The sequence below is a fragment of the Myxine glutinosa genome, chromosome 12, assembly GCF_964187855.1.
Source record: "Myxine glutinosa chromosome 12, kmMyxGlut1.1, whole genome shotgun sequence".
In the NCBI taxonomy this organism is placed as follows: Eukaryota; Metazoa; Chordata; class Myxini; order Myxiniformes; family Myxinidae; genus Myxine; species Myxine glutinosa.
In genome coordinates this window covers 13,508,448-13,534,073 of record NC_136272.1, presented here as the reverse complement: position 1 = coordinate 13,534,073, position 25,626 = coordinate 13,508,448, and the positions used below count along the sequence as shown (strand labels likewise).

Genomic DNA, 25,626 nt, shown 5'->3' with positions numbered 1-25,626 from the left:
AAAGTGAAGGGGTCTGAATACTTTCTGAATGCACTGTACATGCACATACGCAAACACGCACATGCAAAAATATGTACAAACCCACGAGCAAACACACATGTACAAAGATGTGCACCCGCATAAACACACGACAAACACAAACAAGCATAGGCACACAAACATGTGCGTGCACACCATACATCTCAGTTTCAGAACACATGAAACAACAAGAAGGGCACTCGCTAGAGAGCAGACCTCCGCCAGGCTGAACAGTCTACATTTGGTTTGCCACTGTTTGGCTGGATTGGATTCGGACCTGAACCAAAATCGATTTGGGTTGTTATTGTCACCTACCCAACTCATCCACCAAGTTTTGTAATAAACCAACCACAACTTTTTGAAATATCATGCTGCATATATTTTGGCCCAATCACAATGGTGAAGAATCACTTTAAATTTTTTAAATCTCGTATCCGGATCCATATTCAGATCTTCACCAAAATCGAATCGATTCGTCCTTTTCACACACCCGACCCGTCCACCAAGATTTGTCCGAATCCGTCCATAACTTTTTGAGACATCATGTCAAATTTGTTTTTTGGCCTCGCCTCTCAAAGGTGAATAATCACTTTAAAATTATTGGATCCAGATCTACATTCAGATCTTCACTGGAATCGAATCGATTCGTCCTTTTCACACATCCAACCTGCCCACCAAGTTTTGGCCTTCGGCTAAATCCGGCAATAACTGTTTGAGATATCGTGATATACATCGTTTTTGGCCCTATCTCTCAATGGTGAAGAATCACTTAAATTTTTTAGTATCAGAATCCAGATATTAACCAAAATCTAATCACTTTGTCCTTGTCACACGACCAACCTGTCCACCAAATTTTGGCCAAATCCGACCACAAAATTGAGATATTCTGCTCACAGACAGACAGGGGTGAAAACACAACCTCCGCTAACCTTGGGTGGTGGAGGTAAAAACGATCATTGAGAACAAGGAATGCTCACGTACAAACTGATGATCCCATCAAGTGTGAACATAGAAAACAAAGCACTGCGACTGGATTATTATAGTACTGAGGTACAAAAAAGGGAAAAGAAGGCATTGCTAATTGAGGTGTCAGTATCAAGCGATTGTTGGCCTAAATAATGCAGAAATCAAGAAAATGACCAAATACCAAGATCTTAAAAATGAAGTTAAAGGTTCCTGGTAGCTGAAGAGCGCCAAAAATGGACCAGTGATTAATGGAGTAACGGGAATTATAAACAAGAACCTCGCAGAGATCCCTGGTGTTGGCTTAGCGGTTAGGGTGCCGGCTTGGGATCCTAGGATCCTGGGTTCGAATCCCGGTCGATCGCTGAATTAACGCCAGGGGGGTCGACTCAGCCTGTCATCCTTCCGAGGTCGGCTAATTGAGTACCAGCTTGCTGGGATGAATGATCCCCGTGTGTACCCCGGTTTAGAATAGGTACACCGTATCCCTGCGCATCCTAAGAGGCGACCAAGGGTTGTCGTCAGGAAGGGCATCCGGCCATAAAAACATTGCCTCAAACAGGGAACCATGATTGTCATGGGGCCCGCAAGGCTAACCCCCGCTGTAGCGGGGAAAATGGCCTTAAAACGATCATTCATTCATTCATTCATTCAACCTTACAGAGATCGTAAAGCCATCTTTGGGAACATTATGGCAAATGAACTGCAATTGGAAGCTGCCTGGGGCTCTGTGACGATTCTCAAAAGAGCCCTCGGAACAAAATTTTGAGAATAAGAAAACGTTACAAACTGGTCCATGAATCATGATCCATTGAAACAGAGGTGGATACTTCGAGACCTGGGAGGACTCCATTCCACTTTATGAAACCCGCATATGGAGATAACAACCAACAAGACACACACACACACACACCGACAGAGACACACACACACACACACACACACACAGACAAACACACCGACAGAGACACACCAACAGGACACACACACACACACACACACACACACACACACACACACACACACACACACACACACACACAAAAGCTTTGCCGGAATATAAAGATATTTTTGGATTTAATTCCATCGAAATACTCGCATAATGAAAGGAAACAAATGACGTTCCCACGGTAATATGATGAAAGCAGGCTCTCTCATTTCTTTTTCCCCTCCCATTATCTTCGGCTCAAGTAGGAGTTTACACACATCTCACACGTGGTACACGGCACGTGATGGGAAAATCCACACGGCGTATGGGTTCCTGGGGTCATGCACCCTGAGCTCTTGTGCTCAGATGGGGAAAAACGTTTTACCGACTCTTGTTAGCTGCACGCTGTCGTTTCCCGGCCCTGCTGCAGATGAGGACATCAAATTATTGGGGGCAATCACTCTGCATTACCTCATATGCACTATGACGTCAGCGTCATGACACCATGCCTGTCGGTGATCATTTTGATTCGATCATTTTGATTCAGTCCGTTTACCCCCAACATCTTGATGTGCTTGTTGTAAACATTTCTGCGTTCCTGCACTTCCTATATACAGTGGACAATGATACACTCATATTGTCTCACAGTCACGTGTACCAGTTGCCAAGGCTCCTTGGTGATGACTGCTCCAGCTGGTTATTGCGGATGCAATGCCCTGCATTTTGATGTTTATCTTCCCGTTGCTAAGCAGTGCAAGGCCTGAATCACATCTCTCCACCCTTTTACATCTTTGACTAGATCACTCGATGTTGTTCTTCTTCCATCGTAATTTCAACTTCCATTTTATCCTCCCCTACTGTTTGCTTCCAGCTGGTTCTGATCGAGCCACCGGCCTTCCACTGTTCATCCTGCTTTGATATATGCTTTTCATAACTGAGTTTCCTCCTCCATTCTTTCAATGTATCCAACCCATTTAAAGTCTAGATTTAAGTATTCGCACACTAAATGGAATTCCTTTGTGATAAAAGGAATAAGAAGGAATAAGGAATATTCTTATTTATTTTTATTTAAGGAATAAGAATATTTAAGGAATACTTAAGGAATAAGAATAAGAATAAAGGATACAAAAATATCCCATTTTACAAGGAATAAGAAGGAATAAGAATAAGAAGGAATACAAGGAATAAGGAATATTCTTATTTATTTTTATTTAAGGAATAAGAATATTTGAGGAATACTTAAGGAATAAGAATAAGAATAAAGGATATAAGAATATCCCATTTTACAAGGAATAAGAAGGAATAAGAATAAGAAGGAATACAAGGAATAAGGAATATTCTTATTTATTTTTATTTAAGGAATAAGAATATTTAAGGAATACTTAAGGAATAAGAATAAGAATAAAGGATATAAGAATATCCCATTTTACAAGGAATAAGAAGGAATAAGAATAAGAAGGAATACAAGGAATAAGGAATATTCTTATTTATTTTTATTTAAGGAATAAGAATATTTAAGGAATACTTAATAGTCAGGTTCACGATGTTTTTTCGTTCAAAATCATGGTAGATTAGCAAACCGATACATTTTTGGAAACGTTATTACATGGAAAATCTGAAAATCAATGTTTACATTTGCCAATTCCGACCAATTCGATTCGACCAATTCGACCAATTCGACCAATCGATTCGATCGACCATTCGACCAATTCGATTCGATTCATCGAATTCGATTCGATCGACTATTCGACCAATTCGATTTGCCAATCAATTTGACCGACCTTTGCTTGTGTGGAACGGACTGTGAAAACGATGCGGACTATATTGTCGGATACGACACACAGGACAGTGATGACGAACTCTAAATGGCATATTCTGTAATCGTGTATGTTTGATGCCATTGACTGCCTGTGTATATTTTGTCATTGACTGCCTGTGTAGATGTGAAGTTATACTGACCGCATGTGTATATATGATTTTGCTGACTGCCTGTGTATGTTTGGTGATATGAATTATTGTGACACATTTTGATGTTATTAACTGCCTGTACAAAATGATAACATGTATTTGATTATGCAACTTATCGCGAATATAAAGACTATTTTGCAATTCAAAACCTTTGATTCGTGTCTTACCATTCCCCATAGCACTAATTTGATACTTTCATTGGATTCCTTGTCCCTGAAAATATAGGTTTAGTATATTTTAAAAAGTTTTTAGGGTAATTAGAGGCAGAAATAGAACAAAATATGTATTTTACAGTGGCCATTTTGAAAATCCAAAATGGCCGCCATACAGGTATCTCTCCAAATGTAAACATTGATTTTTAGTTTCCTTATGCTATAACCTTTCCAAAAATGTATAGGTTTGCTAATCTACCATGATTTTGAACGAAATATAATTTATTGACATAGTGAACCTGACTATAAGGAATAAGAATAAGAATAAAGGATATAAAAATATCCCATTTTACAAGGAATAAGAAGGAATACAAAGATAATTTATGTACTTAGGTGCAGGAGGAGGCCATATCATTGATCCCTCTACGAATACAACCTAAAACTCTTAGCTTTACCTGCAGGTACCTGGCATCGTCCTGTCTCCTTAGAGTCCTTACTCTCCATTCTATTACCACCCCCAGACCCTTCTCCTGCGTGACACGCTCCAATGTTGCCCTTTGTATCATGTAATCTCCATTTTCATCATTCTTACCCATCCCCAGCACTTTATGTTTGTTTGTTAAATTGCATCTGCCAATCGTTTGCCCAATCTATTAAAGTGCTAGATATCTAGACTTGTGTGAATCTGATCAACGCACTCTCTGCCGTCGACCTGACATCCATCTTTTGTATGATGTGCAAATTTGATAAAGCCGACGCTTAACCCGACAATCCAAATCATGAATGTAAATTATGAACAATAAAATTAATGGGCCCAGTACCGATTCCTGAGGTCGCACTCCTTACATTATCCCACTCGCAGTCGGTCTTTGCTCCCTATCACGAATCCAGTTAGATACCTGGCCAGCCAATCCACGAGCCCTCACCTTAGCAACCTTCGATGTGGTACCTTGTCAAATGCCTTCTGGAAGTCCGGATATACACGACATCCACTGTACAATTAACATTGACCTCAAAAGTGTATTTCAAAGGAATCTAGTTTTGTAAGAATCCACACGCATGATCCATAAATCAAAATCGGTGTAATTATTACATTTCATGTTATATTCATTTTTACCTTTTCATAAATGTCCTTCCTTTTACACAAAAGCCATTTCGAAGGGTTTTTCACCGTCGCAGCACCTGCCTTATTCTTGTTACCTCTGCCACCGAAGGTGGATGGAGGTCATGTTTTCACCCTGTCTGTCTCCAAGTGGTGGTCTGAACAAGATACCTCAAAAAGTTGTTGACGGATTCCGACGAAATTTGGCAGAGATGCAGCGTATGTGAGAAGGACGAAATGATTCGATTTTGGTGAAGATCGGGATCCGGATCCGGCTAATAGAATTTTTAAAGTGATTCTTCACCATTGGAAGATAGGGCCAAAAACGATACATAGCAGGATATCTCAAAAAGGTGTGGACGGATTCGGACAAAATTTGGCGGAGATGTAGCGTATGACGAAATGATTCGATTTTGGTGTAGATCCGGATTCGGATCCGGCTACTAGAATTTTTAAAGTGATTCTTCACCATTGGGAGATCGGGTCCAAAAAGATACATAGCGGGATATCTCAAAAAGTTGTGGACGGATTTGGACGAAACTTGGTGGACCGGTTGTGTGTGTTACAAGGAAGAGTTGATTCAACTTTGGTGAAGATTGGAATCCAGATCTGGATCAGATAATTTTAAAGTGATTCTTCACCGTTGAGTGATATTGTGATATTGACCGATACATAGCACGACATTAAAAAAGTTATGGACGGATTTGGACGAAACTTGGCGGAGATGTAGCGTATTACGAAATGATTCGATTTTGGTGAAGATCCCGATTCGGATCCGGCTACTAGAATTTTTTAAGTGATTCTTCACCATTGGGAGATCGGGTCCAAAAAGATACATAGCGGGATATTCAAAAAGTTGTGGACGGATTTGGACGAAACTTGGTGGACACGTTGTGTGTGTTACAAGGAAGAGTTGATTCAACTTTGGTGAAGATTGGAATCCAGATCTGGATCAGAGAATTTTTAAGTGATTATTCCCCATTGAGTGATATTGTGATATTGACCGATACATAGCACGACATTAAAAAAGTTATGGACGGATATGGACGAAACTTGGTGATACTGATTGGTTTGGTTGTTTGCGTTTGTTGTGTGTGTGATTCGTGTGTGACATTTGATTGACAAGGACGAATCGATTCGATTTTGGTGAAGATCCAAATATGGATCCAGATATGACAATTTCAATTTTTTAAAGTGATTCTTCATCATTGAGAGATCGGTTTGTGGACGACTTATGACTACACTTGGTGGACGAGTTGGTTAGGCGACAAGAACAAGCCGATTCGATTTTGGTTCAGATCCGAATCCAGATCCGGCCTATCAGTGGGATACAAAAGGTAAACTCTTCAGTTTGGTGGAGGTATGTGCTCTCCCGAGTGCGGCTCCAGTATTACTCACCTGTTTGCATTACTCATTGCAGCTTGATCCTGTTTAGCAACATACTCAATACATACTTTGCTTGGAATTTAAGACAGTAAGGTTATTCCATATTATTTCTTTGCATTATTGTCTACTTTTGTTCTTGTTGATACAACAAATGGCTTTTTTCGAATCTTCTGTTACCTCCGCTTTCTGCCATATATCATCACCATGGATTCTCCTCCTTTTATGATGGTTTGGTTTGCTGGGCTATGGTGGGTTGACAGGATGGCCTAGCGGTCCGCACGCTTGCCTCTAAGCTGTCTAGCCAGGGGTAGAAATTGTGTGAGACAGGTTGGCTGTGTGACAAGGACAAATGTATTCCATTTCGGTGAAGATCTGGATTTGGAGAAGAGAATTTTTTTAAAATTCTCTCGATTGATTTTTCATTATTGAGAGAAAGGGCCAAAAACGACATATAACATGATATTTCAACAAGTTGTGGACAGATTCGGATGAAACCTGGTGGATGAGTTGGTTAGGCGACAAGAACAAGCAGATTAGACTTTGGTTCAGGTCCGAATCCCAATCTGGCCTATCAGTGGGATACAAAATGTAAACTTTCATCTTTCATCCGCAGCTCAATGGAATACTGCTCTCCCCTCTGGGCTGGTGCTCCTGCCTCACACCTAGCTCGTCTTCGCGCTGTTGAACCCAAAGCATTCAGAATCATTGGAATCTCCCGCGATGAAGCTAACTCCAAGGGCCTCTCACTCACTCACCGCAGGCAGGTTGGTGGTCTTTTCGTCTTCTACCGACTCCTCTCTGGCCTTGCCCCCCCCCCAGCTCTCTCTGGGCTCTGTCCCGCAAATATTCCTACAGGTCGCACAAGATCTGCCTGCAACCCTCTTATGGTCAAACTGCCAAAATCAAGACTCTCTGCTCACCTTCACTCCTTCATTCCTCTTTTCTCCTGCCTCAGGAACAAACTCCCTCACTCTCTTCAATCCCACTCCACCCTCCAGGTCTTTAAAACAGCTGTTCACCACCATCTCTTATCTTCCCCCATCCAAAACCTTGATCTTTTCTACCCCCGCTAATTTCACCCCAATTCCCCTTTTTGAAATACCAACTTCTGTCCTGGAAGTCCTTGGTGTCCTTGTGCTTTATACTTCTCCCTCCCCCCCCACCCCTTCCCATGCCTCCTCCCCCCGGGCCCTCTCCCTTCCACACATCTCCCTGCTCTCGGATGTTGTGTTTGTGTGCTTCCCCTTTTCTCCCCATCTTGTCTTCCGCTCCCTCTTTTTGTGTATTTTGTTTGTCTGGTCGATTTGTTTGTGAAGTAAATGTTAGCTTTCACGAGCCTCGATTCAGTATACAAAAAAAAAAAAAAAAAAAAAACTTCAGCCTGGCAGAGGTATGCGCTCTACCGTGTGTTGTCTCGTTTTGATTTTTTTGCTTTCTTGGATTTTCTCCCAATTTCTTTGGATATCAATTGTCTTCCTATTACATATGCAAAATGGTTGAAATGTCCCACTCAATTTAATTTGGCTTTTTTTTTCAATATATTCAAGTTACTCAACTTGTATCGGTCTTTTATTTCACGATCAATGGTCTCAATTGAAGAATACAAAGATTGTATATCTAATAAAGATTGTTTACGAATTTTGTCTTCAATCTGCACAAATCGTTTTAAACTTCTAAAGCATGTTATGACACATTTTTACTTGGAGCCATAGCTGGTGTTGGGGTAACGATTAAAGGTGGCTGGCTTGAGATCTTGGTGTCCTGAGTTTGAGCACCTGTCATTCCGTTGAATTAACACCAGGTGGGTTGACTCAGCCTGTCATCCTTCCGAGGTCGGCAATATGAGTACCAGCGGACAGGTAATTGGGGGGGAGGGGGGGGGCATTGGAGTGGCACAGCCGCACCCGCAGAAGTGATTCAAACAGCAGCCACAGGTTGTACACTAACAACCACTTGGAGACATTACAACACCTTTTTCAAGAATAACCAGTTTTCCTACCTGTTTTCCTTGAGTGTATGAAGATTTTTTTTTTTTTTTTTTGTATACAAGATCGAGGCTCGTGAAAGAGCGAACATTAATCACACAGAAAGACAAACAGACACACAAAACAAATAACATCGGGAGCGGTAGACAAGATGGGGAGAGAGGGGGAAGGACACAAACACAACATTTGAGAGCAGGGACCGAGAGACATGGAGACATTGAGAGAACTGTGGGAGGGAGAGGGCTTTGGGGGGGAGGCAAGGGAAGGGGGGGGGGGGGGGTGGGAGAGGTATAAAACATATGGACACTGCCAAGACTTCCAGGAAAGAAGTTGGAATTTCAAACAAGGATCCGTTGATCCGTTGATTAAAGTTTCCCCTTTTCATGGCCAGCTCATTTCACCAATGACAGATATGCAAAATTTGTGTTTCTTAACTTATTTTGCTGCCGAGCTCGTTCTTCCTGTTTTTAAAATAACTTGCACATTAATGTATCGTTCTCGTTCCCCTTGCCAGAGGACAGAGGATTGCATTTGGAACCAGTTATCTGTGTGTGTGTCCGTCCGCACAGAATGTATGTCCAGTAATTAAATAATATTGAAATGTGATTACATCTATTAATTACGAACATCAGAACCGAGTGTGTCGATTAATTACGTAGCATTGGACCGTGAGTTCGTCTATTAATTACGTACCATTTGAATGCGAGATCAATCCTCGCCTTCAACATGGACACGGTTTGCGATTTTGTGCATCTGTGCTTAACTTTTAGACACCCTTCTCTTCCTATGCACCGATACTTCGGCGTACCCACGACAAAGTGTATCCCTCCCCCTTACACTCGTTTGGTTCTCATTTTAAAGTTTTTAAACACTTCTTCAATGAGGATGCAACAGAACAAAAGGAAAAGGGAAAAGGCACAAAATAATCTTTTTGAAGAAAAAGAAGAAGGGTGATAGATTGTGGTGAAGAAGAAGACGTCCGTGGTCATTTTGTTCTGTTGCATCGGGGACTCCTATTGGGGATGTAGGTCTTGGCCATATCCGCAAAGTGCAAACCTTGTGCTGATCGGCGAAGCTGGTTCATGGTACGGCAATTATAAATGATCTTTTGTTTCGGATCTAAAATAAAATGTATTTCCAACACAAGGACAATGATGCCAGGACGTTTAAAATTATACAATTTAAACTCAACATCGATATTTGCAACATAATGCGGGGTGCCGTGTTTTCCTTCAGGCGTGGACGACGAGTGGTTTGCAACTATTTCCAGGATCAAAACGCACTGCTTTGGGGACCACGCAAGATCGGGGCAAAACAAAGTTCGTTTTGTATAAATAGTCCATGAGCTAGGACCTGAAATTTTACTTGTTGCTCCCACTTTGAGGGTCCAGGGGCAGATCCAGGGGGGGGGGGGGGGTGCAGGGGGTGCGCACCCCCCCCTTCGATCCAGGATGAGGATGATTCGATCCAGGATCCTATATTCGCAGGCGGTGCGAATCTGCTGAACTGTTGGACCAGGGAAGAACGCAAGGAACTGCAGAAACTTCCAAGAACGCACGAAATGCCGTTTCTGACGATCAATTTTTAAAAATTTCCTGAGGGAGGACCCCCAGACCCCCCCTTTATGCCCCCTCCCCAGCGCTATAGTTTCATGCACCCACCCCACCCCCCCCCCCCATCTTGAAATTCTTGGATCCGCCCCTGGGGTCCTAACATAATGATGCTTTCTACAACAAATTATGGATCACAAAAGGTCATAAAAACACATAATGGACAAGTCAGAATTGTAGCTGTGTCCAAATGTGGGACAAGTCAGAATTGTAGCTGTGTCCAAATGTGGGACAAGTCAGAATTGTAGCTGTGTCCAAATGTGGGACAAGTCAGAATTGTAGCTGTGTCCAAATGTGGGACAAGTCAGAATTGTAGCTGTGTCCAAATGTGGGACAAGTCAGAATTGTAGCTGTGTCCAAATGTGGGACAAGTCAGAATTGTAGCTGTGTCCAAATGTGGGACAAGTCAGAATTGTAGCTGTGTCCAAATGTGGGACAAGTCAGAATTGTAGCTGTGTCCAAATGTGGGACAAGTCAGAATTGTAGCTGTGTCCAAATGTGGGACAAGTCAGAATTGTAGCTGTGTCCAAATGTGGGACAAGTCAGAATTGTAGCTGTGTCCAAATGTGGGACAAGTCAGAATTGTAGCTGTGTCCAAATGTGGGACAAGTCAGAATTGTAGCTGTGTCCAAATGTGGGACAAGTCAGAATTGTAGCTGTGTCCAAATGTGGGACAAGTCAGAATTGTAGCTGTGTCCAAATGTGGGCTAATCCAAGATGGCGGCCATAAATTGATTAACTCCAGTTATCAAAGTATTCGTCACCAATTCTAACCGTTTTTTCCAGTTATTTCTGTATATTAATTAGACGGACGATACTATAGTGGGACAGATGACAATCCGAAATGGTAGTTAAATGGCGGAAAGTTCGAAAATCTGAGGTAGCAGCAGCCACACAAAGGGGGAACAGAGGAGTGTCGGTGGTCCAGATGTAATACAAGAGACAACCTTCAAGTTATATGGCATTCGTCTCCTCGTGAAAGTCCTACAATGAGACTGCTGCAAGGCATTCGTTCTATTAATTATATACATGTACATGCACATGTCCTTGGCATCCTGGTGGATCTTGTGACCGACTTTCAGACAATAAGCTACGGCTCCGATAGGTCCAGCAGGTTTTGTGTGGGTTCCACACATATAGCGTAATCAAAAAATACAAACTACATTTGGCCCCTCAAGATGGTAGCGTTAACAGCTCTTGCTCATGGACTAAAAGGAACACGACACTCATGGCAAGAGTGAGCTAATCTTTTGGAATTGTTTACAATATTTTTATTTGTTAGCATTTTTGATGAAACTAATTATGTGCATTTCTGGTCTTAAATTTTTTTTTTTTTTTAAACCTTTTGAATCATGAACCTATCCCCCTTTTTCCCATTGAAACATTGCCTCAACATTTGTGGCATTTTCCAGGAACGTATCACCCACGAATGTCAGGGTTCGACAGCACCACTACAAAGTACATATTACAATGTGAGAACGTCTAAAAAGTACATACTATTACAATGTGAGAACGTCGACAAAGTACATACAATTACAATGTGAGGATGTCTATAAAGTACATACTATTACAATGTGAGAACGTGTATAAAGTACATACTAAGACAATGTGAGAACGTCTATAAATTACATACTAGTATGATTAGAGAACGTCTACAAAGTACATACTATTACATTGTGAGAACATCTATAAATTACATACTATTACAATGTTAAAATGTCTATAAAGTACATACTATTACAATGTGAGAACGTCTATAAAGTACATACTATTAAAATGTCAGAACGTCTATAAAGTACATACTATTACAATGTGAGAATGTCGATAAAGTACATACTATTACAATGTGACAACGTCTTAAGTACATACCATTACAATGTGATAATGTTGATAAAGGATGTATTTATAAGAATGTGAGTGCATCCATAAAATATACAACAACAACAACATGCATTTTAAGGCCATTTTCCCTGCTAGAGCGGGGGTTAGCCTTGCGGTCCCCATGACAATCTTCTCCATTTTGCCCTATTTTCTGCATCTCTGCTTGTTAACCCCCTTGCCCGCATTTCTTCTTCCACCATCTTTAGCCAAGTCTTTCTCGGTCTTCCCCGTCCTCTACTTCCTTCTACATTCATTTCCATCACTCTTCTCAACCAGTCACTTGCATCCTTCCTCAACACATAACCAAACCATCTCAACCTGTTCCTCTTCACAGCATCAATCACAGGCTCTATTCCCATCATCTTTCGCAATTCATCATTTGTCTTCCTCTCTCTCAACGATACTCCGCACATCCACCGAACCATTCGCATTTCCACCCTTTCCAGCCTTCATTGCTGCTCTATTTTCATTACCCATGTCTCGCTCCCATAAATCATAACACTTCTCACACATGCAGCATACACCTTTCCCTTCAGCTTCAACAACACCCCCCTCCTCATCAGCACGCCACTCAGTCCCCGAAACTTCTTCCATGCACATCTCACTCGAGCAACCGTTGCCGAGTCTGATCCACCTTCTCCATTCAGCATGTCTCCGAGGTAGCAAAACGTTTTCACACCTTCCAGCTTCACGCCGTCTCCAAGATCCAACTCAACATTTCCTCCATCTGCAGCTCCCTCTGTGCACACCTTACATTTGAATGTAGCTGCCACACTGGTTAATGACCCTCTCAGACCACTACATTTTTGATGAACCCACTCAGCGCACATTGTACATTGAATGGAGTTCACTCCGACACCCTTCCTGCACACAGCACACGGCCACTTCCCAGTTCTTTCCACCTCACCACATGCTTTACCACTTGCCATCACCTTCGTCTTTCCTATATTCACCTTCAGACCTTTTGTCTCCATACATTCCTTCCACGTGTTCATCTTTTCCTTCAGTCCATCCATACTTTCTGCAATCAACACCAGATCATCTGCATACAACAACTCCCACGGTAAACCCTCCTTTACGTTCTGAGCCAGCACCTCCATCACAGCTACAAATAGTAGTGGACTTAGTACCGACCCTGATGCACTCCCACCTTCACCTCAAACTCACCACTGTTCCAGTCCTTCGTCCTTACAGCTGTGCACGCTCTTTTGTACATTGCCATCACTACTCTGATCAACCATTCCTCCACTCCGAACTTCCTCAATGCCCATGTCAATACTTTGCATGGAACCCTATCGAATGCTTTCTCCAGATCAACAAACCCAAGAAACAACTTCTTCCTCTTCTCCATGTACTTCTCCTGCAACTGCCTCACAATAAAAAGCGCGTCTGTCGTTCCTCTTCCTGGCATAAATCCAAACTGCATTTCGTCGATGTTCACTTTCTTCCTTATCCTCCTCTCCAACACCCTTTCCAATACCTTCATTCCATGCTCCAATAACTTTATCGCTCGGTACGAGCCACACTCCAGAGGGTCACCTTTCCCCTTGTATAGAGGGACGAGGGTACTCAGTTCCCAGTCCACTGGAATGCGGCCTTCTTTCACCACCAGATTACAGATCTCTGTCATTCTCTTCACACCCCCAACTTCCTGCTGCCTTCAACATATCTCCCACAACTCCCGTCGGCCCTCCCGCTTTTCTACTCTTCATTGCTTTTATCGCTTCCTCAACTTCCTTCTCAGGAAGCGATGGGGCATAAAATATGTAATATAAAAATACATCTATGTCACTAAAATACGCGTCTCTATTTAATATGTGTCTCAGAAATAAATACGATTCGAACATGAATCTATGTAATAACAGCAAAAAGGTGTTTGTCTGCTGTATGAACCTAAACTTCCGTTGACAATGCATCATCTCCACAGCACATAAACACGCAAGTACACAAACACAACACACACCGCACAAACACCATACTATACAAGTCCTGGTGAGGGTCTGCCATCTCTGATTGCTCCTTGTAGTTGTTGTTGTTTTAGCATTTAAGGGTGGTCGGCTCCCTTCACAATGCTGTCTACCTTCAGTGGCGTCAGGTACTGTACATTTATACATACTTTCAATGAAACCTCAGTGAGTGTTTCAATACCCCCAACAAACAAAACACAATGATGTCTTAAGAGTAAATCTGAATGAATGAAGCAATATGTTTGTGAGAGAGACCATTGTGTCGAGTTTGCTTCGTTTCCCTTTGCAAGTTTTGCCCAACATCTCAAGGCACACATCACACCATTGATCTCTCCACGGATCGTACAGTTGTTGCTGCCACATTATTCTTGTTACTGGTGAATAATTATAATCGATAGACGTACAATGTCTGATTGCAAGTGTAATTCAATTTCACTATTTTGCTATTTATGAGATTACATTTTTGGGCATTAAAAATAATTGAAAGAGCATTTACTTGCTCAGCAACTGAAATGAAGCAGTGATGACGATGATGATGATGATGATGATGATGATGATGATGATGATGATGATGATGATGATGGGCCATCTGTATATTATGTACACAAGGAGAGGAGGGAGTTAAAATTGACATTTTTTTGCGTACATAATATAGAGGATGCCTGATGCATGAAAAGCACGACAAGCTTTGTTGCCTCTTATTTCCAAGAAACGAAAGCAACATCCTTACCAAGGAATTGAAAGAGCTCAATCATTCCGGGAGTGAGAGGGGCATCGTTTATGGTCTGCCTCATTACCTCCCCAGTCACACCCTGCTCCGAGAGGTACAGCAACGCTGCACCCAAAGCCTCGATCCAAGGCCCATTTTTGTAGAGTTCCAGGAGATGTGGAGGGAAAGACTGTCCCGGTGCCCAACGAAAGAGCCAGTCGTCACTGGATTCATCCAATATAGTGTCATCAAAATCGAAAACCACCAACGTTTTCATTGCGAGGGTTTCTCAGACACTGAAAAAATAGAGATTGGAATGACGAGTATTCGAAGGCAAAACAGCACATTGATGTGTAAAACATTTTTGGCACAACAAGAAAATAATGGATTGAAAAAATTAAAATTCCCTTTTTGAGGCCATTTTCCCTGCCAGAGCAGGGGGGTTGGCCTTCCTATGACAATCATCATGGTTCCCTTTTTGAGGAAATGTTATTTAAAGGCCGGATGCCCTTCCTGAAAGCAACCCTTTAGTCGCCTCTTACGACACGCAGGGATACGGTGTACCTATTCTAAACTGGGGCACACACCGGCACATTCATCCCAGCAAGCTGGTACTCAATTTGCCGACCTCGGAAGGATGACAGGCTGAGTCAACCCCCCTGGCGTTAATTCGACGATCGACCGGGATTCGAACCCAGGATCCTAGGATCCCAAGCCGGCACCCTAACCGCTAAGCCAACGCCAGGTTCAAGAAAATAATGGGGAAAAAAAGCATTGAAAACTTTTATACAATATTAATGTGTCAGACAGAGGGTACAACTATCATAACATTTATACACTGCACTGAAGATGCCTTAAGGGGTACCGGGTTAATTAATCTGTATTTAGATCAATTGTCTTATAATTAGCACGGTGAGGATCGCTCATTTAGCCATAGTTCCCCATCCTTCCTCCATCCTTTTGTATTTTCACGAATCCAACCTATTTAATTAATGGTCACACAACTTTCTGGGCATGTAGCAACATGGAGTTCGAGAAAACTTTTAGAATTATTTGGCACATTCAGGAGTTAAAATATATGCAGCATTATGAGCATCAATAATTTATTCAAAGTCGCCACGAGCGTTTTCTACGTTTATAACATTGACTTGTTAATACAGCTTTTTGGGGTGAGAAGAAACTAAGCTTGTCATTTAACAATCTTTAATTCACATTGATCAGAATACTCAAAATATTGTGAACACAACTCAAAGTAAAACTATACATGTGCAGCTCATATTAAGTGTTGTATATAATCGATCACATTTACCAATCAAATCGAATTGATGACTCATTGTCAGGTGGCCAAAGACTTCAACAGCAGTGTATAATAATAATTATATATGTATATATATATATATGTGTGTGTGTGTGTGTGTGCGTGTGTGTGTGTGTGTTGATGGTGTGTATGGACGTGCGCACACTACCAGTCAAAAGTTTTAGAACACCTCAATTTTTCCAGTTTTTATTGAAATTTATGCAGTTTAATGTCTCAATGAACTCTGAAATGAAGATTAGAACAAATAAACAATTGGAGATAAAAAGAAATCATAGAATCATTTTGTTTAACAAAATTTAATTTAAATTTTTGACTCAGCAAAGTAGCCACCTTTTGCAGGTATAACCGCCGAACACACTCTTGGCATTCTTTCTCCAATGGAAATCAAATATCGTTCGGGAACAGAACATACTATTCTAGCTGTTCTAGCTGAGTATCATCATCATCATCATCATCAGTATCACCATCTTCGGGATCTGCACAGGTGTAAAATGTATGGGAAGTATTTCCCAATGTATGTAAAATGTATGGAAACAAACTCCCTCACTCTCTTCAATCTCACTCCTCCCTCCAGGTCTTTAAAACAGCTGTTCACCACCATCTCTTATCTTGTCTTCCCCCATCCAAAACCTTGATCTTTTCTACCCCGGCTAATTTCACCCCAAATTCACTTTTTTGAAATACCAACTTCTTTCCTGGAAGTCCTTGGTGTCTTTGTGTTTATACTTCTCCCCCCCCCCCCCCACGCCGCCTCCCCCCAAGCCCACTCCCTCCCACACATTTCCCGATGTCCCTGCTCGCAAATGTTGTGTTTATGTGCTTCCCCTTCTCTCCCCATCTTGTCTACCGCACCCCTTTTTATATACTTTGTTTGTTTGTCTGTTTGATTTGTTTGTGTGATAAATGTTAGCACTTTCACGACCCTCGGTTCTGTATAGAAAAAAAAACAAAAAAAAAACCAGCTCGATGGGGTTTAAGTCTGGAAACTGTGCTGGCCATTCCATGATTTGAAGCGTACCGTCTTGTTCTTTTCCTCGAAGGTAGTTTTGACATAGCCTGGAGGTGTGTTTAGGGTCATTATCTTGCTGTAGGATGAACCCCTGACCAACTAGGTGTATACCAGAGGGTATTGCATGGCGCTGCAAAATGTTGTGGTAGCCCTTTTGGTTCAGGGTGCCTGTCACTCTGTGCAAGTCGCCGACTCTGGATCCAGCAAAAAAGCCCAGACCATCACGCTTCCTCCTCCATGTTTGACAGTTGGTGTCACACACTTAGGAACCATCCATCCGCCTGCTCGACGGCGTAAAAAAACCCTGCGTGATGAACCAAATATTTCAAACTTTGATTCATCGGTCCATAAGACCTTCTTCCAGTCTTCAGTAATCCACTGGCGTGGTTCATGGCCCAGGCAAGCCTCTTTTTCTTATTTTGCCATCTTAGCAATGGCTTTCTTACTGCCACTCGACCTGTCAAACCTGCAGCTCGGTCTTCTCTTCACAGTTGAAACTGAGGCTTGCTTACTTCGACCAGTGTTAAGCTGTGATTGAAGCTGTTGTCCTGTGAGCCGCCTATCACGCAAGCTGTTGATTCTCAGAAACTTGTCTTCTGATTCTGTTGTGGCTTTGGGTCTGCCAGACCTCTTCCTGTCAGAGTTTCCTTCAGTTTTCAAGTGCCTTTTGATGGTGTAGGAAACTGTACTAACTGACACCTTGGCTTTCTTTGCAATTTCTCAAAAGGAAAGACCTACACTTTAAGGGTTATAATGGTCTGTCTGTCTTCCTTTATTAATTGCCTTTTTCTCACCATTATGATAGCAATATACTACTTCCTGCAGTGCAATATTGTCCAAATAATGCTTCAGAGGGTGTAATAACAGTCTGTTCCAATACTGCTTTTATACAGACAGGGGGTTTGTAATCAAGTAATCAGCAGAGGTTGGGACACCTGTAGGAATTGTTTGCATCAACTTTCAAGGCTTAATTTGCTTACATTGCTACAGAACAGCTGTAAGTTGTTAACCCATTACTTGTTCCCTGAAGAAGGCCTTTCTTTACAATATAACTGTGCAATTTACATTATTTTCCCGTTTTTGCTAACCTAAACTTTTTTTTAACCTCGAGCAGTTTACTGTTTTACCTTTGTACCATTTCAGGTTATTCACTGGACTTGAATTGCTCAAATTTCAATAAAAACTGGAAAAATTGAGGCGTTCTAAAACTTTTGACCGGTAGTGTACATGTGTGCGTTCATGTACTGTATGTGTGCATCTGGTTGTTATATCCATAATATGGGTTTTATAAGGCGGAATGGAGCCCTCCTAGGACTCGAAGTATCCACCCCGGCTTTGGTGAAAGATTGCGATTCATGGGCTAAGTTGTGAGTTGTTCTCAGAGTTTTGTTCCAAGAGTTATTTTCAGGATCGTCGCTGAGCCCCGTACAGCCTCCAACTGTAGTTTGTTTGGGGTAATGTTCCCAGGGATGGTTTTAAATCTCTGTAAGGTTCTTCTTTATCATTCATGTTTCCCCAGTTATCACTGGTACAATTCAGTGCACTTCAGCTTCCAGGATCTTTTCACTTCATTCTTGAGGTCTTGGTATTTGGTCATTTTCTTTATTTCTGCATTATTTAGGCCAAAATCACTGGTTACTAATATCTCAATCAGCAATGATGCCTTTTCCTTTTTGTTCCTGAGTATTATGTCCGGTCCCAATGCTTTGTTTTCGATGTTCACGATGGATGGGATCATCACGTCATACATGAGCATAATGTCCTTGTTTTCAATGATTGCTTTTGGTTCGTGTTTCCATGAGTTTTGAACTGGGATATTGAAATTTCTGCAGATGTGCCAGTGGGTTACTCGACATACCTTGTTGTGCCTTTGTGTGTACAGCTGTCCTGGCATGAGTTTTTTACATCCCCATAGGAGGTGACTCGTGCTTTCTGTTTCTACCTTGCAGAACCTACACTTGATCAATTGACTCAGTTCCGCCATCTTCTTAAAGCCATTCATGTAATGTCCTTGGTCTTGGGCATTAATAAAATTATGATTCGTTCTCCGTCTCAGTTGAGCTGACCTCTTCTTTGTCATTCCAGTGATCCTTCTTTGTCTATCACCAATGTTGGCTAGATTGGTGATAGCTGTTGTTGGAAGGTGATAGATGTTCTAATGACACCTGTTGTTGGAAGATTTTTTTCAAAGTGAGTGAGAGATACCTTTTCAGGCTTGCTGTGTTCATGTTTGTACACAAATTGTATTTGGTAGTCTGTTGAGCTTTTCACATACTCTGCTAATCCTAGCCTTCACTCTGTGCTCTTGATTGAGTTCCATCAAGCCATCACCTCCTCCTTCTTCTTTCCTTGGCAGGTACATTATTGGGATGCACCAATTTTTGTAGAAACATTTTGGGGATAGTGAGGAGTTTCCTTGTTTTGATATCTAGTTTTTTGACATCCGATTGTGGCCAGTTTACTGTTCCGCAGCTGTACTGGAACACTGGTACTGCAAGTTGGTTTATGGCTTTGATTTTGTTTCTAGGGGTGAGATATGTTTTCACGATCATCCTCATTCTATGCAGGTATTATTTGGTAATTGTTTGCGCATTTTTATTGACAAATTTGGTGGCTATCTTCTACTCCAAGGTTTTTTAAAGATGCTTCATTGTCTAGCTCCTGTATTGTTGTGTCCATGTCGATTTTTATGTTGTCCGTTTTTGTTGGTCTACGTTACACGAATGTGCACTTGGCACACTTCTCCAGGCGAAATTCCATTTGAATGTTGTCGGAGAACCGTTTTACCAATTTTGTTTGTTCTGCCAATTTTTCGTCGTTCGGTGCAAATATTATTAAATCATGTACAGTCACGTGAAAAAGTAAGTACACCCCATGTAAAGTTTTGACTTTTCCAACGTATTTCAACATACAGCTATTTGATCTTCATTTCAACAATATTGAGAGATAAAGGTGATATAATATAACAAATATCATGAAACATTTACATTTTGTAGTCCATTGTATAATTTAAATAAACATAAGTGCAAATTTCGCATGTGGAAAAAGTAAGTACACCCTACGCTCTAATAGGTGGTATTGCCCCCTTTGGCAGAAACAACCTCAGGGAGGTGTTTCTTATAACTGTCTACCAGTCTCTGACATCGATTGGGAGAATTTTTTTGCCCACTCCTCCATGCAGAATTCTTTCAGCTGTGCAATGTTTGAGGGGTTTCTTGCATGCACAGCTCGTTTCAAATCCCCCCACAACATCTCGATGTGATTTTGATCCGGGCTTTGACTTGGCCATTCCAGAACCCACCATTTCTTTCTTTTCAACCATTCCTTGGTGGATTTATTGGTATGTTTAGGGTCATTGTCATGTTGCAAGGTCCACCTTTGGTTGAGCTTCAACTCTCTGACAGATGGCCTCACATTATCCTCAAGCACCCTCTGGTACAATGAAGAATTCATAGTGGATTATATGATGGTGAGCTGCCCAGGCCCTGATGCAGCAAAGCTGCCCCAAACCATAATATTCCCACCACCATGCTTTACAATTGGTATCAGGTTCTTGTGGTCAAATGCTGTCTTTGGTTTTCGCCAAACATGTCTTCTGGTACTGTGGCCAAATAGCTCTACCTTTCACTCATCTGTCCAGAGCACATTGTACCAGAAGGGCTGGTCTTTGCCGAGGTGTTCCTTGGCAAACTTTAGTCTTGCCCTGATGTTCTTTCTGGACAGCAAAGGTTTCCTCCTGGCACATCTCCCATGTAGATCAAATTTGTGCAGCCTCTTTCTCATGGTAGACTCGTGCACTTTGACATCAACAGTGGCAAGAGCTACCTGTAGGTCCCGTGATGACATTCTGGGGTTCTTAGACTTCTTTCAGCATCTTGCGGTCTGCTCTCGGGCTGAACTTGCTGGGGCGGCCTGGCCTGAACAAGTTGGCAGTTGTTTGGAATCTTCTCCACTTGTAGATGATCTTCCGGACAGTCGAATGATTGATTTCAAATAGTTTGGAGATCTTTTTAAATCCCTTCCCAGACTCGTAGGCATCTATTATCTTCTTTCTGAAGGCCTCAGAGAGCTCTTTTGATCTAGGCATGGTGACGCCGCACACTTCAACAACAAAGAGCAAACCAAACTAAATATCTGAGGTTTAAATATGACAGGTTCCTCCAAGATCCTCTCGAACGATGTTCTAATCATTTGCACCTGAGCTGCTGCACCTGATTCAAATTTTAGGTATTTGAAGTCGTGATAAATGTAGGGGTGTACTTACTTTTTCCACATGCGAAATTTGCATTTATGTTTATTTAAATTATACAATGGACTACAAAATGTAAATGTTTCATGATATTTGTTATATTATATCACCTTTATCTGTCAATATTGTTGAAATGGAGATCAAATAGCTGTACGTTGAAATATGTTGAAAAAGTCAAAACTTTACATGGGGTGTACTTACTTTTTCACGTGACTGTATGTATAGTAGATGCGACACCTCTCTTGTTTCTTTGGACGTTATTTTATTGGATGTTAGGGTGTATCCGTGTCCTTGATCATTAATGAAGTTACTTAGTGGTTCCAGCGCCAGGCAAAACAGGAGAGGAGAAAGACTGTCTCTTTGGAAGGTTCCGCGTCGTATCTTTACTCTTGGTATTTCAATCTTTCCTTGCGATTGCTGCAGGTATTACCATTAGTGTGGTATTCCATAGATCCATGGCTTTCTCAATCAGCTTATTTGTGGATTTATCTTGTACATTTGCATGCACTTTATCATACATGAATGTGGGACACTGTCAAAAGCTTTTTTTTTAGTCTATCCATGCTGTGGACAATTTGGTTTTCTCGTATGGCCTTGTTTGGTAATAGGTTGTCTCTTGTTCTATAACATCCTCTCTTGCATCCCTTCTGTTCTGCCTTTTGGCCTCCTTGTTGTGTTAGGTGGTGGTACATTGTCTGTGATTATTCCTGTTAAAAGTTTGTATTTTGGTGGTAGACATGTTATTGGCTGGTATTTGTGGGGTATTTGGGTCCCTTCAGATTTTGGGACGAGGAAGGTGTTATCTTCTGTGAGCCATTCATCCATTTCCAGATCCCCTTGGACAAGTTCATTGAATGCTCGAGGTGTAGTGAATGTGGAAAGCGTCAAATTGCTTTAACCAGAAGTTTGGGATCCCATCTGGGCCGGGACTTTTGAAATTTGCCACCTTTGCCAGTTGTTGTGTTATATTCTCTGCATCGATTATTATTGGGGCATTTCCTCGAGATGTTGCTTTTTCTCTTCAAGGTTTTGGAAACATTCCACCTTATTATGTTATTTTCGATCTTCATAAATTCCTGTGCAGAATTATTCCAGTTCATCCCTTTCAGGAGGGCACAACACATTCTGCTTCCTTTTCCCTCGTTCACGGTATAATCTTTTCAGGTTGTTTTCAAACATCTGGCCTTGTTTTCTCCTCGTGTTATCCTCGTCATAGTTTATTTTCCTCGTGACCATTTCTATTTACAGTTTATTTTCAGTAACCATTACTTCTCGGTCTTTGTCTTCCATTTTATATTTGTATTTTATTTTCTACATTCTCCTCTTTAGTTTTGGGCTTTATTTCCTCTTTGAAATTGCTGTATTTGTCCGGTCTCCTTTCTGAGCATCTCCCTCCATCTCTTGAGTTGTAGTTTCCAAGGTGGTGCTTGGTTTTTATTTGTGGGATCTGTTCTGTTCTTGCGGTGTTTCGTTCTTACTTTTTCCTGAATGAAGAGTGCTGCTGCAAATTTCACCATGTTTATTTATTTCAGTGTGGCTAATTTTGGGTTGTTTTTTTAAGATTTGTTTTTTCTGCTGGTTCATGCTTTTGTACGTTTATTATTATGCAGTTAAATTAGTCATAATCTTTCTTCAGTTGGTATCAATCACACCTCCATATTATTAGCCAGCTCCTCTTCCAGATCACGTTGTTCCTCATCATCCTCCCACTCCTTCTCTACCCTGTCCCTCTTCATCCTTCTGCCCATTATCATTTGTATCTGTTTGTGTTGTAACCATGAATCGGTCTCCTTCATCGCACATCCCCCTCGCTTCAGAAGCAGAGCACCTTCTGCATGGAAGGATGTCCCTCAACCCCTCAGCATTCCAGCTTTCATTAATTTGTTTCATTGCTATCCTGCTTCGATCTTTCCTTTGAGACAGGGGGCGCCCTGCCTCTTTTTGGGGAAGGTGCAGCCGTCTATCTTAGTAGGATGCACCCCGGCTGCCTGCTGTGTCTGCACAGACTTCACCGAGCTTTCTTTGTTGGGGGCCTGTGACCCTTTGTTGTGTGTGTGTGTGTGTGTGTGTGTGTGTGTGTGTGTGTGTGTGTGTGTGTGTGTGTGTGTGTGTGTGTGTGTGTGTATTTGCTTGCACGCATGCGTGTCATCGCCACCAGTCCTCATCTTTCTCAGGCCCGCCAAATCCCGGGCCCCTCTCACTCTGGTCGCCAAATCTCAGACCCCCCCCCCTCTCCCATCTCAGCCCCCCCAACCCTTTCAATCGGGTCTGCCAAATCTCAGCCCCCCCCCCCATCCACTCTGGTCCGCCAAATCTCAGCCCCCCCCCAATCCACTCTGGTCCACCAAATCTCAGGCCCCCCTTCCACTCGGGTCTGCCAAATCTCAGGCCTCCCTTCCTCATGGGTCCGCCAAATCTCACACACCCTTACCTGTGCGAGCGTGCATATCCTCCTCGATGGGTTAGAGTCGGCAAAACCAATCAAGCCATGGGTGCCTCCTCTTACTCCTACCAAAGTCGCCCACAAAGCTGTTGTCTTCGGCACGTTACTGGATCTCATGGGGCTCGGTTGCCTGCAGGCATAATATGGCTTAAGGGGAGTTGCCAAATCCTGGGCCCTTACTCCCAACTTGACGAAGTCGGAGAAACCCGGTAAGCCACCAGGCCAGGCCATGTCCCAGACGATCCACATAGCCTGGGTGCCACATGCACAGCTCTCAGCCCCATCAAAGCCACAGTGCACTCCGAAATCACCACACATGACACCCGAATCCTCGATCTCACCTTGCTCTCTCATCCTCAACAGCCGTAACTCTACAGGAGGAGGTCCGTCAAAGCCCTGATCTTTCCAACCTGCAGCACATGGCCCACAAGTCCCACCAAGCTCCAGACATAGGCCACCCAAACACACGGCGAACTGCACGACACCGACAACCATCTTGTCTCATTCAAAGTTGCCTTTCTCAGGTGTCTTTAATAATAATAATGCATTTATTTTATATAGCGCTTTTCAGGGAGCCCAAAGACGCTTTGACAGAGTGCAAAACATAATGCATAGCAAAAGATAAAAACAATTGCAAAAAAAAAACAAGAATCAATAGGGAAATATTCAAAGCAAAAAGGAGGGAGAAGGAGAAGAGATAGTCAGGGGTTAAATGCTGTGGGTTAAATGTTGAATGCAGTGTTGAACAGGTGGGTCTTGAGTGATGTTTTGAATGTGGTGAGTGAGGAGGAGTCTCTGATGGTGTGAGGTAGTGAGTTCCAGAGGGTGGGAGCAGCGATGGAGAAGGCCCTGTCCCCCCCAGGATCTGAATTTGGTCCGGATGGGGGGGGGGGGGGTCAGGAGGTTGGTACCAGCAGAGCGGAGGTTGCGGGTGGGAGTGTGTCTGGAGAGGAGGTCAGCCAGGTAGGATGGGGCCAGGTTATGGAGGGCTTTGTAGGTCAAGAGGAGGATTTTGTACTGCATTCTCTGGGAGATGGGGAGCGAGTGAAGCTTGTAAAGGACGGGGGTGATGTGGTCACGGGTCCGGGAATGGGTGAGTCGACAGGCAGCGGAGTTCTGAATGTATTGGAGTTTATTGGTGATTGTTGAGGGTGAACCATAGAGGAGGCTATTGCAGTAGTCCAGACGGGAGGTGATGAAGGCGTGGATGAGGGTTTCTGCAGCCATGGAGGAGAGGGATGGACGGAGACGGGCGATGTTTTTCAGGTGAAAGAAGGCTGTCTTTGTGATCTGTTTAGTGTATTTGTCGAAGGAGAGGGTTTGGTCAAAGATGATGCCAAATTCCGGATGTGAGGGGAGGTGGATACTGGGATACCGTCGATGTTGAAGGCAAAGTTATTGGTGGATTTTATGAGCGTTTTTGGACCAATGATGATTATTTCAGATTTATCATAGTTAAGTTTGAGGAAGTTAATTTGAAGCCAGGATTTTATTTCAGTGATGCAGTTTGTCAGGATAGAGTGGGTGGCGGTGGAGATGGACTTGGTGGAGATGAAAAGCTGGATGTTATCGGCGAAGCAGTGGAATTGGAGACCATGATGGCGGATTAAGTGACCGAGGGGGGACAGGTAAAGGATGAAGAGGAGGGGGCCAAGAACTGAACCTTGGGGGACACCTTGGGGGAGGGGAGCAGTGGGGGATTTTCAGTTATTGATGGAGATGAACTGGCGTCTGTCAGAGAGGTATGATTGAATCCAAGAGAGGGCAGTGCCAGCAACGTTAAAGGTGGTTTCAAGTCGGGTGAGGAGGATGGTGTGATCGATGGTGTCAAAGGTGGCACTGAGGTCGAGGAGGATGAGAATGTTGAGGTTGCCAGCGTCAGAGGAGAGGAGAAGGTCGTTGGTGATTTTGAGGAGAGCAGTTTCAGTACTGTGGTTG

General features: G+C 42.6%; 1 protein-coding gene across 5 annotated transcripts in view; it reads right to left on the bottom strand.

Moving 5' to 3' along the window:
- Window positions 1–25,626, bottom strand: part of LOC137438209 (pyridoxal phosphate phosphatase PHOSPHO2) — a 70,107-nt gene that overhangs the window by 9,585 nt on the left and 34,896 nt on the right. The window contains exons 2-4 of one of the 5 annotated variants that reach the window (XM_068133268.2): window positions 24,030–24,162; window positions 23,677–23,940; window positions 14,691–14,965 (exon numbers count right to left, since the gene is read on the bottom strand). In XM_068133268.2, the coding sequence (XP_067989369.1) occupies window positions 14,691–14,946 (256 nt within the window). In that variant the 5' untranslated portion in view covers window positions 14,947–14,965; window positions 23,677–23,940; window positions 24,030–24,162. Of the gene's footprint in view, window positions 1–14,690; window positions 14,966–23,676; window positions 24,163–25,626 lie in introns of all 5 variants that reach the window. The other 4 variants (XM_078766481.1, XM_078766480.1, XM_068133270.2 and 1 more) reach the window with 4 other exon arrangements.